At 44.2% G+C, this 14,662-nt stretch overlaps 1 protein-coding gene across 1 annotated transcript in view; it reads left to right on the plus strand.

The window, feature by feature from the left end:
- The first annotated feature begins 430 nt into the window (after positions 1-430).
- Positions 431-14,662, plus strand: part of HGSNAT (heparan-alpha-glucosaminide N-acetyltransferase) — a 34,903-nt gene continuing 20,671 nt past the window's right edge. Inside the window, exons 1-6 of the mRNA XM_037055097.1 lie at positions 431-468; positions 5,377-5,431; positions 5,517-5,904; positions 9,175-9,290; positions 12,501-12,637; positions 12,850-12,971. Of these exons, the coding sequence (XP_036910992.1) occupies positions 431-468; positions 5,377-5,431; positions 5,517-5,904; positions 9,175-9,290; positions 12,501-12,637; positions 12,850-12,971 (856 nt within the window). The remainder of the gene's footprint in view (positions 469-5,376; positions 5,432-5,516; positions 5,905-9,174; positions 9,291-12,500; positions 12,638-12,849; positions 12,972-14,662) is intronic.

A 14,662-nucleotide genomic window follows, 5' to 3' on the forward strand; every position in this document is an offset into this window, starting at 1 on the left:
CTTGGATGGTACTTGTGTGAAATGCCTATTTACCTTCCTGCTGGGTTTTGTGCATCCCAAATTAGTTTTTGTGAACATTTTACATCAACACTGCCACCCTCTACTGCGAAGTGTCAAACCCGCCTGAGTTGCGTGATTGAACCTTTCCAAAAGTTCTTCCCTTGCTCACTCACCCTCACTTGCAGAAGATGACAGATTTGGTGCATGCTAATCATCCCTGACAAGGTGGCTAAAGCTGACATCGGGGGCAGGATCACTGGAATCACAGGGACAGCGCACCCAGGCAGTAGGATAGAGCAGCGTTCTCGGTCTTGTCCCCTGCTCATTGCACTTGGTCGGTTGGGCTCTCTGGGTGATGGGAGGATATGCTTGACACGGTATTGTTTTAACTGCTGCTTTTTATTATAAAAACTCCGCCACAGCCGCTAGGATGGCTGCAGTCAAGCGGACGGACAGTAATCAGTGTTGGTGAGGATGTGGAGAACCGGCCCCCTCACGCTGCTGGTGGGAAGGTGAAATGGTACAGCTGCTTTAATAATCCGGTGTTCCCCAGAAAGGTAAAAATGGAGCCACTGTGACCCAGCAATTCTGCTCCCAAGAATGCACCCAAGAGAACTGAAAACAAGTCCACAGTCAGGACACTTCACATTTGACATTTCCCAAATATCTTTCATCTGCTCCAGATTTGCTCTTGTGTTTCATACATCTGTAAATGGCACACCATCCACCTGATTTTCCAAGGCAAAAAATGGTTTCTACAAACTAAACTGTACACTTCAATGCACTTTGGTAAACCCCATACTCATGCCGCCGCCCTACAGATGAAACATGACACGTTCTGTCTCTGCTGGAACGATGCTCCCCGTCCCATCCCGATCCATCCTTTCCCCGATGCTGGCCTCGAGCAATGACTGCCTGCTTTTCAGAAAAAGGAGGATTTTTTTGCCCAGAATTTCTTATAATTGGAACCATACAGTATGGTGTAAACCTTTTCGTGCCTTTTTTCATTCATTGTAATTTTTTTAACTGTTTATGCTATTATAAGTGTCTCGTTTTCCCCCTTCGCCCCCCTCCACCCAGTCTTCCCCCCTTTCAATCACTAATGCTTTTCAGATCCACCCATGTTATTGTTTACATCAGTAATTTATAGCTTTTCATTGGTGAGTAATATTCCATTGTGTGTGTGTGTGTGTGTGTGTGTGTATCTATACACACACACACACACCACCCAACCACCTGCTGATGGACATGGGGTTGTTCCCAGTTTGGAGCTATTATGAACAAAACTGCTGTTAACATTTTAATAAAGTCGTCTTGGGTAAATACTTAGGAATGTCCCAGTGATCACATGTGAGCATATGTTTATAATAAACTTCTAAACTGTTTTCCAAAGCATCCGGCAACATGTAAGAGTTTCATTTGCTGCACACGTCGTAGCCAACCCTTGTTGCTCTCAGACATTTAATTCGAGCTCTTCTAGTGGGTGTGTAGTGGCATCTCATTGTAGTTTTATTTTCCTTTTTCCCACAGATGAATGATGCTGAGAACCTTTTCACATTTATTGGCCATTCACATGCCTTCTCTGGTGAAGAGTCCAACTCTTTTGTCTACTTTAAAATAATTTGCTTATTATTAGATTGTAAGAGTTCATTACTTAACCTGGAATTAAGTCTGTTACCAGATTTATCTTTTGCATTTTTTTCCTCACAGCCAGAGGCTTGCCTTTTCATGTTCTGACCAGTGTGTTTGTTTATTTTTAAGTGATTTATATACTGTTTAAGAAAGCTTTACCTCGACTTCTGCCAAGACGGAGGCGTAGGTGGAAACACTGTGCCTCCTCTCACAACCAAGTTTAAAGTCAACAAAGTTTCAGTAACAAAAATGCAGCCAAAACACAGAAAATTGAACTATACGAAGTCCGACAACAATGAACCATTCAGACAGACCGGTATGAGGGGTAGAGCCAGCAGCGGATCAGGGGGGGTCCGGCAGGAAAGATCTGCCAACCCAGGCGCATAGGCAGCCATGGGCAGATCCCAGGTGTGGGGTAGAAACAGGTGGACCCACTGAGGGCGTAAGGCGGCAGGCTGACCGCGGTCACACATTCGTGCACAGATAAACCAGGCAAAGGAGCAAGCAGTGAGACAGACTGCGCAGGCCCCAGCGGCAGGAAATAGCAGAGGGGATCGCCATTGCCCCTCTTGGACCCCACCCCCACATACAGCATCACAACCCAGCAACTGAGTTGCCCTGCCCTGGTGAACACCTAGGGCTATGCCCCTCATATGTAACAGGCACAAACAGACTAAAACATTATGGCTCAAGAACTCAAAGCCCCAAGCCACTAACTCTAAGCGACCAAGAAATAGCCAACCTATCAGATGCACAGTTCGAAATACTGGTGATCAGGGTGCTCACAGAACTGGTCGATTTTAGTCACAAATTAGAACAAATGAAGCTTAAACTAATTGAAATGAAGGGAAATGCACAGGAAACCAATAGTGATGTAAAGGAAACTGAGACTCAAATCAAGGGAGTGGACCAGAAGGAAGAAAAAAAATGACCAAACAGAAAAATATGAAGAAACAAGAATTCAAAATAATGAGGAGAGGCTTAGGAACCTCCAGGACATCTTTAAATGTTCAAACATCCAAATTATAGGGGTACCAGAAGGGGAAGAGGAAGAGTGACAAGTGGAAAACTTATTTAAACAAATAATAAAGGAGAACTTCCCCAATCTGGCAAAGGCAATAGCTTTCAGGAAATCCAGGAAGCTCAGAGAGTCTCAAAGAAGTTGGACCCAAGAAGGAACACACCAAGGCACATCAGAATTACATTAGCCAAGATTAAAATGAAGGAGAGAATCCTAGAAGCAGCAAGAGATAAGGGGACAGTCACCTACGAAGGAGTTTCCATCAGACTGTCAGCTGATTTCTCAAAAGAGACCTTACAGGCAAGAAGGGGCTGGAAAGAAGTATTCCAAGTCATGAAATCCAAGGACCTACAACCAAGATTGCTCTATCCAGCAAAGCTTTCATTTAGAATGGAAGGGCAGATAAAGTGCTTCTCAGATAAGATCAAATTCAAGGAGTTCATCATCACCAAGCCCTTATTATAGGAAATGTTATAGGGACTTATCTAGGAAAAAGAAGATAAAAAAAATGAACAGTGAAAGGACAGCAAACTCACAGTTATTAACAACCACATCTAAAACAAATGCAAACCAAGAGGATAGCTAGATCGGGAGTGGAACCATAGAAATTAACATCACACGGAGGGTTAGCAACAGGGGAGTGGGAGGAGGAGAAGAGGGGAGAAGATACAGAGAATAAGTAGCATAGACAGTAGGTAGAAAATAGATGGGGGGAGGGCAAGAATAGTATGGGAAATATAGAATCTAAAGAACTTGAGACACGTGGACATAAACTAAAGGGGGGAATGGTGGGGGAGGGGTGTGCAGGGTGGAGGGGAATGAAGGGGGGAATAGGACAACTGTAATGGCATAATCAATAAAATATATTTAAAAATTACAAAAAGGTACGGGGGGGGGGGAAGAAAGCTTTACCTCACCCAAGGTCATGAAGATTTTCTCCCTATTTCCTTCCTGAAGTTTTATAGTTTTAGCTTTTACATTTAGATCTATAATCCATTTTTGGTTCGGTTTCGTGTATGGTGTGAGGTCAGTTTTTCCCCATATGGATGTCCAATTGTTCTGGCATCATTTATTGAAAAGATTCTTCTTTTCCCCATTAACTTGCTTTGGCAGTTTGGTGAAAAACCAGTTGCGTGGGTTTACTTTTGGGCTCTCTTGCTTTCTTGATCTATGTTGCTACTCTCATACCAATAACACACTATCTGGATTACTGTAGCTTCACAGTAAATCTTGGACTCAGGTGGGGCCAGACCTGAGGCTTTGTTGTTCTTTCTCATAATCATTTTACATTTCCACATGAATTTTAGAATCACTTGCCAATTTCTATACATGTAAACACACATACACGCAACAAATGACGGGCTGGAATTTTGATTTGGGTTGCACTCACTCTATATGGATCAGTTTGTGGAAAACCAGCATCTTAGCAGTAATGGTTCTAATCTATGAACATGGTAGATCTTCCCAACAATTTAGGTCTCCTTTAATTTCTCTCATTCATGTTTTTAAGGTTCAGGTCTTATACCTATTTTGTTAAATTTATTTATGTATTGATTTTAAAAAATTCTATTGTAGCCTTGGTTGGTGTGACTCAGTTGGTTGAAGCGCCGTTCCTTAAACTGAAAGGCTGCCAGTTTGATCCCCGGTCAGGGAGCACACCGAGGCTGCAGGTTCGGTCCCTGGTCGGGGCACATGCAGAGGCAACCAATCAATGTTTCTCTTACACAGATGTTTTCTCTCTCCAAAAGCAGTGAAAAATGCCCGTGTGGGGTGAGGGTAAAAAAGAAATTCTATTGTAAATGCCATTTTTAAAAAGTTCCAAGTTTGTTTATATCTAGGATATGAAAACACAATTGATTTTTGTATGTTGACTTTCAATTCTGTGACCTTACTAAACTCACAAGTTCTCATACTTTTGGGAGGTGGCGGTGGGGGGAGATTCCTTAAGATTTTCTGCACATTCTTTCATGCCATGCTTGAATAAAGCCAATTTGTATACTTCTCTCCTCTTTTTCTCGCCTTTTTGCACTGACCAGGACTTCCAGGACAATGCCAAATAGAACCCATAAGCATGGATATCCTTGTCTTGTACCTGATCCAAGTAGGGAAAGAGTCTTTCAAGTCTCATTTAGCTGTTAAGTTTAGTGTTTATCTTCCCCTACTTGTCTTGACACTTTTAGTGCATATGCATATATCCCTAAACAACATATAGTAGTGTTTTTCTTGGCTTTACACTTTACACACAAAGTATTACGAAGGCATTTCTGCAACTTGCATTTTCCCCTCTGCCTTGAGTTTCATCCATTTTGATACATGTAACTCTAGATCGTTACTACTGCTGTATACATTATACCACGATGTATCCACCGCCTCTGCTGCTAGACATTCAGATTGTTTACAGGGTTTTGCAATTACAAACCATTCTGCTACAACCGGTTCTACACATGTCCCTTTATACGTAAGATAGTTTCTCCTACCATATAGCTGGGAGTGCAACTGCGGGGTCATCTTGCTTGCTCGCCTTGAACTTCATCAGAGACTGGCAAAGCTCTTGAAAGTGGTGGACCACATGATGGCTTTTAAGTCTCATCTTTCTCTCCAGATAGCGACCGTCTCGGGCTGGGGCTCTGCCTGTCGTGCTCAGCCTGACATTTCCAGAACAGTGGACAGAGGACACTAACACCCACTCTTTTTGTATGGTGAACGGCATACAAAATTTATAGGAATTCAACAGAAAGACGCTCAGGGGAGAGACGGGAGCTGCGGCTTGTGGCTCGCGTAAGGCCTCTTCGGACGTTTCCTAGAGGACCGAGAGCACTGAGCAGCGGGGAGGAAACCTAGGCCCTTAGTCCGCTTCCCCGAGCCTCGGGCGGAGAGCGGTCCGGCCCTCGAACCTTCCCGCACCCCCGGCACCGCCCCTTCCCCCTCCCCCCCGCGGGTGACTCAGGCGGCGGTGACGGCCTCCGAAAACGAGGCTATGACGGGCGCGCGGCCGAGCACCGCCAAGCAGCGCAGAGCTCGGGAGCGCGGCGGCAGCGGCGGCGGCGGCGGAGGAGGAGGAGGAGCGGCGGCCGAGGCTGCCCCCCGGCGGGAGCGGCGGCCGGTGGAGGCGGCGGCGGGCAGCATGCGCTGGGCGCCGGCCGCGGGCCGGACTCTGGCCGCGCTGTTGCTGGTCGCGTCCGTGTTGAGCGCCACGCTGCTGGCCCCGGGCGGCTCCGTCGAGCGCGGCCCCGAGCCTGCGCCGCCACGAGGTGAGTGCGCGCCGAGCTCCGGCCCGGGCGGCTCGGCGGACCCTCGCCCCCTCCTGCGGCGGCGCCCAGGGGGCGACGCGACTCCCCTGCGGGCCTGCGACGCTCCGCGCGCGGGCTCTCGGCGCGGCAGCTCCCCGGAACTGGGGCTTTTGTTCCCCCCCAGGCGGCGGGAGCTGCGAGGACCGGGCGTCCTGCGCGGTAGCGCGTTCGGCCACGCGCGGCTCTGCCGGGCGCAGTCGGTGGGGGCAACCGCCGAACTGCAGCGACCCGAGGCCGAAAGCCCGGGGCGCCCAGCGTCCGGGGGCGACTCTCGTCCAAGTGTGCCTCTGAGCGGGCGTGCAGTTCCCTCCCCAGGGCAGAGCTGGAGGAGAGTCGGGCTGGCCAGGAGGGGTGTGCCCGCCTCGCGACGCCCCTCTAGTCACGAGTGACAGTTCCGCACAAATGAAGTCCCTGCCCCAGAGGGCGGAGGAGGGTTTAGCGGCCGGCCCAGTGCGGGGCGGGACCGCGGATGCGCGGGCGCCGCCCTGCCCCGTGGCGGGGACGGTGGGACTCCGGTGGGCGTCCGCGGGGTCGAACTGGGTGCGTGAAGGCCTCGCTGGGCCCAGGGATTACACTGGAGTGACGGGCAGCGCGGGGAGGGCAGCGATTGCGGGCGTGGGTAGTTAAAACTCCAAGTCCGGTCTCAGGCGAGCCTCCCCTCGCTCCCCATCCCCCGCCCCCACCAGCTCTCCCGCAGCCTTCCTCTGGGGGGCTTTTTACTTAGGAGGGCACGGGAGGAACAGTGGAGGTTGAGGTCTGCCGGCGGCACCCTGCGGTTTGCGGGGGCGCCACTGAGGAAGCTTCGCGGTTCGCAGCCGGGAGGGGCTTGGCCGGGTTGTTTTTGCCGGGATGGGTAGTGATTCTGATGTGCGGCCGGGAGAGGCCGTCAGCTCCTCTATTTCTCTCACTTGTCTGGTCTCCGAACTCACCGGGGGAAATGTGAACAATGCAAATTCCAGAGCCTTTTTCTAGACTTCTGGAACGAGGCTCCCAAGGCGCTGTCCTGGCGAGGCTTCGGGCGGGGTTTGTGGGATCAGCCAACTGTAGCAAAACCTGAGAGGTCAGCGTTTGGGGAGGGTCAGGCTATCCGCGGGGGGGCGAGAGTCACCCACCTCTCTTCTCCCGCCTGTCATCCCCTCTTCTGTACCAGAACTTGGGGTTTTGGTGTCAGATTGCCGCTCCTCCCCAATCAGAATCTTGTCAGATGTCACAGAATAAATTTTGAGAAAGCATCTTAGCTGATTACATTTTGTACGCTGCCTCCCCCACCCTCCGGCTCATTCCCTTCTTTCCTCTCCTTTGATAATTTGAGGGAACAGAGCCTGAGAGGTAACATAATGTGCCCAGTCACAGTTTGTCAGGGACAGATTCGTACAATGCTCTCTTTTTGTATTTTAGCACCAATTCACAATCATAATTATTTTAGGAAGAAGAGGTAGTTTGTAAATAGTAATTGTGGAAGTGGGGGAGAACAGTATTCTTGAGTGGTGAACCCCAGAATCTTCACCAGGCTGTGTGGAGGGGGACACCCAGACTTGCACTACTACCTAGAGCCCAGGTTTGGGCTGAACAACTACCTACAAAGAATTCTGTCTTCATAGATGATTTGAGGCTCAAGTTTACTTGCAAAAAAAAACACAAAAAACTGAGCAGAATATGTCCTTTAAAATATGCCCAGGAAAGACACTCCTGAGCAGAGAGCTAGCATCAGAAGTTAAATATTTGGAAATGGAATAAAAGTTGAATATACAAACAGCACCGTTACCCAGGATTATTGAAAGGTGACTTAATTTGGTTTATTTCCTCACCAAAGCATTGAAGACTGAGAGAAGAGCAAGGGATTGTTCTTTTGAAGAAAATGCTCCTTGAGTGTTAAGCTTGGTATTTCTAAAGTCAGCTGTGTCTGAACTTGGCAGCTTTTTCTTGAAACTGAGCATCAGGTTCAATTCCAGTGTCACTGGATAGCTTAGGAATTGCGTCCTTTGTGCGTTTGAGTAATACAGACTCGTTAGCTTAAAAAAAAAATGTTCACGTAAAGTACAAAGTAAAAAGTACAAAGGTGTCAAAACCCCCTAGCTTTGCACTCAGCCTCTCTAGCTGTTGTTTTGACCTTGGCTGCATATTAGAATTATTGATACTTGGGTTTTTGTTGTTATTTTGGGAAGGAAGATTTAAAAATCTTGCTGGTTGGGTACGGATTCCGATTCATTTGGTCTGAAATGGGGCTTTAGTTTGTTTGCTTTTAGCCCTGAAGGAAGTTTTCATATTATGAAATAAAAGAGGTTATATTATTACCTTTCTAGTTAGTTTCCCATGCTTTCCCTTTGCCTAAAAGCTAGGAGGTAAATTAATTTCTTCTTCATATAATGTAATAGATGTAAATGGCCCAGTTGGTCTCAATGAAGCGTTTTGTTTTAATTTTAGTTAATAATAATTCCCTTTGTTTTACTCCACATTTTGCAAACTTAAATTTAGAATTTGCATTTCATGGTGGACTTCTAAAAGCATTTAATAAAGTGGGGAGCTCCAAGCTTATCTTCTCTCTTACTCCCCCCAAATCTGCTGTGGAAACTAGAAGGAGATTCAGAACTCCAAACCAAAGTGATACAGAGCAGACTTTAAAGGGCACACAAGTGTCCCAGTAGGTCTTACCTGCTCATCCCGACCCAGCAGGTCTGGGGTTCTGCAGGTCTCATGCTGCCCATACCACGCTCAGAGCTGAGTAACATGGTCGGAGAAAGTTTGGAATTTCAAATCTTTCAAATTGTGTTCAAAATAGTTCAAAATGTTGCACAGAAAAATTCTGTGGCCATGGGCAATTATCTAATCCTCTTGAACCCTAATTTCTTTGTCTGTGAAATGGAGAAAGTGCCTGGCTCATGAGATTGTCTTATTATCAAAATAAGGAGATACATGGAAACTATTGTACCAAATTCAGTGCCTGTTACATCTTAGCAATTGCTGAATGCACACAGTCCTTTTATACACAGGTTGTGGATGGTGTCGGCTGAGTCCTCATGTGCTGTAGAGACACGTGTGCAAAGGGGTTCTGAGTGTGTGTGTGTGTGTGTGTGTGTGTACACACATAGCAAGGGACCAGAGACCCTAGAATGTGGGTGTTTGAGAAACACTTCTATGAAGCCACCATCCACATGGTGTACTTTGTGCTTAACACATTTTTAAGTGCTTTGTTTTTCTTTTATTTTTTAACCTTTTTTTCCTAATTACTAGATTTAGACAAAAAACGGCATGTAGAGCTGAAGATGGACCAGGCTTTGCTGCTCGTCCATAATGAACTACTTGGGACACACTTGACTGTCTACTGGAATTCTGAGCGCTGTTATCACGTAGGTATCCTGTTCATGCTCACAATTGTGTTCACTTTGGGGATGGTTGCATATACCCCTGATGCCCTCACACCTGCTGTTTTGTCAGAAAGGAAACAAACAGGCTGTAGAGGCAGAACTGTGATGAGGGAGATGCCTAGCAAAGAGCAACATTTGTTTATCTTTTCCACTGCCCATTAAAAAAATAAACAGTTATCAGTGATGAGCAGAATCAATGCAGCATATTTTGTTTTTCTCCTTTTCTTCTGCTTACCCCTCTTGCTGGACCAGAGGGGGAGTGAGACACCTGAGTGTTCTCCAAGGGCGAGGGCGGTGAGGACAGTGGCGAGGTCATGTTGAGGCAGATGGCAGTTACTCCAGGGATCTGCCTCTCTGATGATAGAAATAATTTATTTTTTCTGAAGGGTTCACTTCTATCCTAGGCCTTTATGCTTTTTTAAAGCACGAGGCTATTTTTCCATGTAGAATAAAATATTCTTTTTTTAATATAATTTTTATTTAATTCTTATTCAAGTACAGGTTTCTGTCTTATATTCTCAACCCTGCCCGCCCCCGCCCCTAAAATATTCTTTATTTCCAAATAAAATTGAGAGCTTCAAGTTACCACCTTCAGAAGAGGACTTTGAATGCATGATGTACTCCTAGAATGGGTACCAGCTGAAAAGATGGAGGGATACGTGATGCTTCCTCTGTTTGGTTAAACCCATGGAAAGCTTGGTAAAGTAATGTGAAACAAAGAAAATCTATAATATTAAAAAGTGTAGCTTACAACAAAGAAGATTTAGTCTGCAAGAAGGACCTAAAGAAAAAACTAGAAAAAAAAGCAACAATAGCTGAAATAAAAAGTTAAAGAGTCACACATAATTTAGAGAATGAGAAAAATGTCTTCTAAACAGACTTAATAAAGGTCTAAAATCATTGGAAAGCAAGTTGAGGGGAGGAAAGGTATTAGCCATAGGTAAGAGTAAGGGCATCTTTAAAATAAAAATTTAAAAATCATCCATACAAAAATAGCAGCACTAGTGACAGACGGAAGAGTCAAAACACAAGAAAATTCACTACTTCAGACTAACTCAGGAGGAAAAAGGCGGAGTTATTTAGAAGAGCGTGGAGATAATTATGTTTAAGGAAAATATATTTCATAGAAAAATCTTTGCTCTGGCAAAAGAAGTTCTCATGAAAAGTTGTATTCAGATGTTCCCAGTAATAAAGGTCAAGGTAACAAGTTGCAGCTGCTCTTGCTGAGGGCCTGTTCTGTGTCTCAGAGATGCCGTATCTCATTGAGTCCTCACAGCAGTTTGGTAGAGAGGTTATCCTAGGATTCTGCAAGTGGTGATGCTGACATTAAGAAAAGTAAAGTGACTTTTCCCCGGTTTACGCAGCTGTTAATAGGATTTATATCCCGCTGTCCTTAGGACCCTGCTGTATGTTAATCAGAAAGAAAAGGGAACATGCAGGGCCACTGAGCAGGGGTCTCAGGGTTTGGGAAAGCTGAGTCTCATCATCCAAACCAAGAAAAAAAGAAAGCAATAAAAATGACAAATAACTATGAAAAATGAAAAAATTCAAATAGGAACGAATCAAGAAATGGTATTTTAAAATAAAAGCCACACAATTGGTGACTTATTGGTAAATTTAAGAGCACAATGGAAATTAATGAAATTAGAAATTAGGATATATAACTGCTATAATTGAAATAAGTATGAACCAATGAACAGTTACAAGCTGATAAACTCAGCATTCAAAAATTGATTGATTTCCTTAAAAAATACATGAAGGTTGATTTAAGAAATTGAGAACAGTAACAGATCAGCAGCTGATGAAGAAATCTGGGAAGTTGTAATGAATTCCTCTACTCAAAAATAGGTAGTTTTCTACGTTTTCAAATAGTAAGTAATTCTCAGTCTCTGTGAATTGACCCAAGTGTCACAAATGTCACAAATTGACCTGTCACAAATGATGCTGATCCTGGATTTATTCGACAGTGTAGATAGGATGTGCATCCCCCGACCTGGCAAGGGTATGACGAGACGTGCGGGCAAACTTTCCCAAGTAATAGGGGTTCAAAAATCTTAAATAAAATTCTACCAAGGAGGCTAAGTTAGCATGTTGAAAGACTTATTTATGTTGACATTTTTATCCTTGAGGAATCTTTAGAGCTCATATGAAAAGAAAATGATGGAATTTTAATGGGAAGAATAGAGGTTAGAAGGAGCGCTAGCCAGTGCACTCTGGTAGGAAGACTAAGAGGGAAACAATGGTACTTTAAAACTTCTACATTGAGTACAGTTGCTGTTAGTATATCAGTGGGTACTTCATAGAATCTGCCTAAGGAATCCCCAAATCCGTATGAAAAAGTGAGCAAGGGAGTCAAAGGGCCACCCAAAGGGAGAAGGGCATCGCGGGCCTTGCTGGACCAGGGCAGATCTGTTTCTGTGGGCAGAACACGGGGAGTGAAGACAGGACCAGAGTAAGTGTAGGAAGCAGAAACTGTTACACACAAGAATTTAACATATTACAACTCAAATCATGAGGAAAAGTGTTTCAAGTTGTTATATACCATCTATCAAATGTTCCAAGTGGATTCAAGTTTTAAAAAAACTGCCACAAATTTAAAAAATACTAAAAAAGGCAGGATACCTGTTTAAAGTAATGAAGCAATAGAAGAAATGACAAGCCAGATTAGTATAACTATATAAAACTTTAAATGAATTTAAATGAATAAGAGCATCATGTGTAGATCTTTGAAAACTATAACATGTAAATTATAGATATATTTACTTACAATTAAGTTATATAATTTTTAAAAACTATAATTTATATAAGTCACATATAAAAAGATACAACAAACTTTGAAAGCAGCATTAAAACACAATGATAATATTTCATGGAATATAGAGCAACCATTAAAAATTATAAGTATGCAAATTGAGTACAATCATGGAAATTTGTTAAAACATAAAACAATAGAACACAAGATGCAGTGTATGCTCTTACTTGTTAATCATGTGAAAGATCTACCTATGAATAAAGGTCTCATTCTATAATCACACCTTTAGGCAGCATCCAAATTTTATCTAAATTATTGAAATTTTAAGGTTTTCCCATAAGTATGGAAGAAAAGAAAAAGGCCTTTGGTTAGATGTTCTTGTCCTCCAGCCACCAAGGCTTCCCAGCACCTGACCCGTGTGCTGTGCTTTCGTTCTGCAGTGCTTGCCCCAGGCTCTGGTGAATGTTTCTGGGAGTGGGGGGCCCGGGAAGCCCAGCGCTGCCTCTGTGGCCGTGAGCACCCAGCACCGCTCCACCCTGCAGCTTAAGGACACCTCGGAAGGGAAGGAAGTTTGTAGGTTAGTACCCACTTCGTTGTGACCTGCCAAAGGCTGTTTTCTCTCTAGTTTTCTTCTTCTTTGTTTTTTTTTTAGCTTTTTTTCTCTCAAAATGTTTTTTGTATCTTTCCTGGTCTCCAGCCAGGAATGCCTATTCTTCATGACATAACCAAAATCTGACTCCTTTTTTTCCTAATCTAATCCTTTTTCTAAATTTTACCTAATTTTCACAGGCTGGAATACAAGTTTGGTGAATTTGGAAACTATTCTCTCTTGGTGAAGCATGCCCACAGTGGAGGCAGTGGTACTGCCTGTGACCTGGTTGTCAATCAGAATCCGATTGACAGCAACCTTCGTATGTATATGCTCTTTATGGACTTCAGATTTGCATTTTCAGATATTTTAGTTTTTGAGTGCTATTTGCAATACTTTGTGTAATTTAAAACCTGGATTTTAGGTTATCTGTCTCATAATTATGGTATATTTATCATGTCAGTGTTATTTAAAATACCAAGAATATTATGTGTATATAAAAAATTATATATCAACATAGCCTCTTAGTTGTTTAATTATGAAGCATAAATAAGCCAAAAAAGTTAAGCCAATGCCATGGAAAGAAACTGTCTAGTATCTTTCCTTGTTTTTGGATTTAGGGTCTGGTATTTCCTGTATGGGTCTGACGTTGATAGTCCAGAGTTTAAGAAGGGACTGTTCATTCTATTAAAAGGCCACTGAAGAGAATCTGTCACTCTGGGCCCTCCATCAGACAATAAGTCCCTAGGGCATTAGCAGGCACTGCTCTCAGTGAAGCTGTTGAAGACTGTGGGGTCACGTCAAAGGAACGTGAGAGCCAGTATGAAAGGGCCAGTGTGGGGCAACTCAGCTATTAAAAAGAACAGTGAATGTAACTGATGGAAGCACATTGAATATACAGAGCCCAGTGAGTTCATTGGGATGCTAAAAAGAGCAAGGCCCCTCTCCCCAAATGAAAACAAGAACAGCACTTCAGTTGCCTTTGGCGGCAATAGCACACCTGATGTTAACTACCCTGATGTAAAATTGTCCGTTGAAAGGAAAGATTTAAGTGTTTATCTTGCTTTTCCTGTATTTTAGGATAATTAAATAGCTCTAGGTAGACAGGGAAATTCTTTAGAGAAGAATTCCAGTTAATAAATGGCAGAATGACAGAATACTTTGCAACCCCTAATGAAATAATTATTGTAGGCAAAAAATCATGAGTGGGTGACACCATCAGATGAAACGGGAACTTCACGCAGGACAGGTCCGGCTTTCTCCAGCTGAACATGCCGGCATTTATCGGGCAGGTGGTCAGTGTTGGGGCAGCCTCTGGTGTGGTGCAGCAGGAGAGACACAGCACCTCCTGTGAAGTGTTCTTCTGGAAAATTGAACTTTCTTAGTCAAGCCCTTACAGCTGACTTCCTGTGTGCAGAACACACGGAGGCTGGAACAGAGTTCAGTGACATCCTGAGGAAGCGCGCTGACAGGTCCAGAACACGGGGCATTCTGAGAGACCACGGCTGCCCTGGGGTTTAACTGCAGCCAGCGGCGGCTCACGGCTGAATGAGACTTAGGAAACAAAACAAGCAAATGTGTGATGCGAACCTCGTTTGGACCCTGATTTGAGCATACTGACTACAAACAAACAGCTAGGAAATACTCACTAATTTTGTGTGACATTGTGGTTCTATCACAAAAGGTTCAATTTTAAGAAACTTTTAAATTCTGAAATAGTTTTAGACTTCTAGAAGCAGTGCAAAAAAGTGTTCCTGTGTACCCTTTACCCAGCGTTTCCAAACCCCTAAACTATATCATCATAGTACAGTGATCCCGTGTACAATTACTGAAACCAGGAACCTAACGTTTGATACAGTGCTGTTAACTGATCCACAGACTTTTCAGTTTTCCCCAGTTGTTCCTTCTGGTTTTTTGTTTTTTTTTTTTCTGACCCAGGATCCAGTCCAGATTCCCACAGTACGTTTACTGGTAATTGTCAGGCTCCTTCCTCTCTTCTAATCGTGGTCAGTT

Source organism: Sturnira hondurensis, unplaced genomic scaffold (assembly GCF_014824575.4).
Source record: "Sturnira hondurensis isolate 20B ecotype Veracruz unplaced genomic scaffold, ASM1482457v3 Scaffold0008640, whole genome shotgun sequence".
Classification (NCBI taxonomy): domain Eukaryota; kingdom Metazoa; phylum Chordata; class Mammalia; order Chiroptera; family Phyllostomidae; genus Sturnira; species Sturnira hondurensis.